Here is a 2,767-nt window from a genome sequence, read left to right on the forward strand (position 1 = left end):
TGATGTTAACACCTGACAAGTGGTCGCCAGTAGGCTTGGTCTTGTCATAAACGCCAAGGTGTTCGAGGATCTTGACAATTGCCAAAGGTGTGCAAGGCAGCACGCACTTTTGCGTCTTCTCGTCGTCTACGTAGCGGATGTTACGGTACAAGTTGCCACGGTAGAATTGGCACAGTCTTTGCACGTCCTTCTTAATGCTGATGCTGTCGCGCAAAAAATCGTCCATGGTGCCACCGAAGAAGCTCGGGAAGGCGCCGAAGCACGGGTAGTACACGAGAATACCGTGCACACCCGAGTCTTTGTTGGCCTTCTCCAAAGCCTCCAGCAGCTCGTCCTTGGGCACTTCGCGCAGCTCGTAGCGGATGCCGTCGCGTGCACAGGCCTTGCCCGTCCCTCGGCGTACTTCTTGGCGGCCGGGTCGCCGTGAGCCAGCAAACCCACGAGCTTGGGACCCACGCCACCCATGTCCTGCTCAATGTACTGGCGCACGGCCAAGCTGAAGGGCTCGGCGATGGTCGCAGCGTTCATTTTCGCACCGGCGGAGTCGGTCATCTTGATGTTTGTGGCAGACGTCGGTTTGACGGATGGCTGGCTGACCATTAAACGAAAACCGTTTGGTAAAGAGCTCGATTTTTAAACGCTTTCGAAAAAAGGCCTCAATTAATATTTGATCATATTAGAAAGCCAAAAAAATTAAGAGTCGTTGTTTTTTCAAAAAGAAACGCTTTATTTAACACCTTTGGAATTCTTCTTTTTTTTTTTATCGCAATGATTTGATAAAATGTCATTGTAAAAAGTGTTTCGAAATCAAAGTGCTTTTAGAAAAACAGAAAGCTTTTTTCTCAGGGTGGCTCTTAGCCACTGCCACGTGTGCCATGCCATGGCACTAGAGATTGAGCCATGGCATGGCGTGGTTACGAATAGACCTGCCACTGTGCCATCATGAAAACAATTTTTAAAATATACATAAATGCAATTAAAAGTAGCATGGCACATGGCAATTGCCCCTTGCCATGACACTTGCGAATGTCCGTGGCACTTCCTGTCATTTTATTTACTTTAAACTCTAGCCCTAGCAAGCGCTCATCCAATCGGATCACAGCTTTTGTGCCATGGCGTGGTTAAGAGCGACCCTCAGTTAAGCGAGCACTTTTCAACGTCAGACTTAAAAAAAACATCAAAGCTCCTATTGCTTTTTTTTTAAGATGCCGTTTTCGAAAGCGCTTTTTTGTAGAGTACTTAAATTAGCTCTTCAAAAAGAGCACAAACAACTTTTTTTGAGGTGTTAACAGGATCCAAGCAGCGACATTTTTAAAGAAATTATTAAATTTAAAGGCAGTGATGTTAAGCGGGCACTTCGGTGTTTAAGGTTGGAGTTGATTCAGACTCCTTGGCGCTGAGTGGTTACGTTCTTCGGGGCAGTGAAAGCCCTAGCACTTTCGCCGCCCGCGAGCTATTAATAAGCCAAATTAGTGGCGGGGCAGCGAATCGAGCGTCTTGTTTTTGCTGACTGGGCTTATGTCTCCAGCCCATTCCTTCAATTAAACATAATTTTGACGTTAGTCCAGCCGATTTGTCAGTGGTGCAGTTTATCGTACCGGAACGATGGGACTGAGGTCGGTCTCCCAGCTAACAACGCTGTGTACAGCGGGGACCATAAAGCCGAACACAAGCACGAATGCACTCGTGATGTGGCCTATCACGGCATCCCCGAGCTCCATAGGTGTGTGTGGTTTGTACAGCATTCTCTTGAAGTAGTGTTCCTCTCTTCGGAGTCTCGTTGTGCTCTGGGCGGGAAATTGGTAACTGAGTCTGAAGACCGCAGCTTTGTGAATTAGTACACGTCGACCTTCTGGATCGCGGCGTTCTTTTGCGTCCCGTAACATAGAAACTGCATTGCGGGACGCTCGACTGTGTCTCAGCTACGGACATCAACTTCAGCTTACGTGGAAAACTGTAAAGTCACTTTTGAACTTTAAGCAAATGCGTCTCTCCAGACGCATCGTTTTCTCGTCGTCACGACAGAAGTGTCGTGTACGGGGTAAGAATACCTGGTGGTGGTGTGTACACTGTATATATAGCGTGTCGTGTATCGCCATAGAGTAGATCTAATGCGACACAATGTTTCTCCTTGTTATCGACGAGATGCGTCCGAATTTTCATAATTGAAGTTGTCGCTTTTGTAATTATTAGCGCTATATTCTACAACATAAACATGAGATAAAAGGTGAAAAGCGTTGACGAAACAGAATGCAATAAACTTGATCGCGGATTGCCACCATTCGCGGGACCACGGAAGGGCAACATGCTGCACACGTCACTGTGTCAGGCGTTTCGTCGTCGGCAACGCCTACTGTATCGGAGATAGCTCCAGGACCGGTCAGTTGACGGCGATTGACTTTTTAGCCTGGATCGCTCGACCTAAAGAGCCTTTATGAAAAAGCGAGAGTCATACGACATACTTCCCGAGGTGTACCAGTTGGCACGACTCCGACGTGGCACTTGTTTCAACGCGCTTCAAAATGGTCGCCGTCGTCACCTGTTCGCTTCGCGTCCGACGACACGATGGCCCACCGAGACGGCACTACCAACGCAAAAAACGAATTCCCATATTTTGTTGAAGAAGGTTTTTTTTTAAGCATCGCAGCAACAGTCACAACTTAAAGCGAGTTGGTCCGGTCCACGACCGTGCCGATCAGCGGATCGACTACCGCATCAAAAATTCGGACAATCAGAAACATAAGTCCGGCTGCAGCCGACGAAATGC

At 47.8% G+C, this 2,767-nt stretch overlaps 1 protein-coding gene across 1 annotated transcript; it reads right to left on the reverse strand.

Moving 5' to 3' along the window:
- Positions 1–5: 5 nt before the first annotated feature.
- Positions 6–600, reverse strand: PITG_20640 (tetrahydrofolate dehydrogenase; the record flags this gene model as incomplete). The annotated part of the gene is made up of 3 exons (XM_002895429.1): positions 6–12; positions 108–405; positions 438–600. The coding sequence occupies 3 exons, from the start codon at positions 598–600 to the stop codon at positions 6–8; spliced, it is 468 nt and encodes a 155-aa protein (XP_002895475.1).
- Between the last annotated feature and the right edge of the window lie 2,167 nt (positions 601–2,767).

This window comes from Phytophthora infestans, genomic scaffold, assembly GCF_000142945.1.
Source record: "Phytophthora infestans T30-4 supercont1.178 genomic scaffold, whole genome shotgun sequence".
Classification (NCBI taxonomy): Eukaryota; Oomycota; class Peronosporomycetes; order Peronosporales; family Peronosporaceae; genus Phytophthora; species Phytophthora infestans.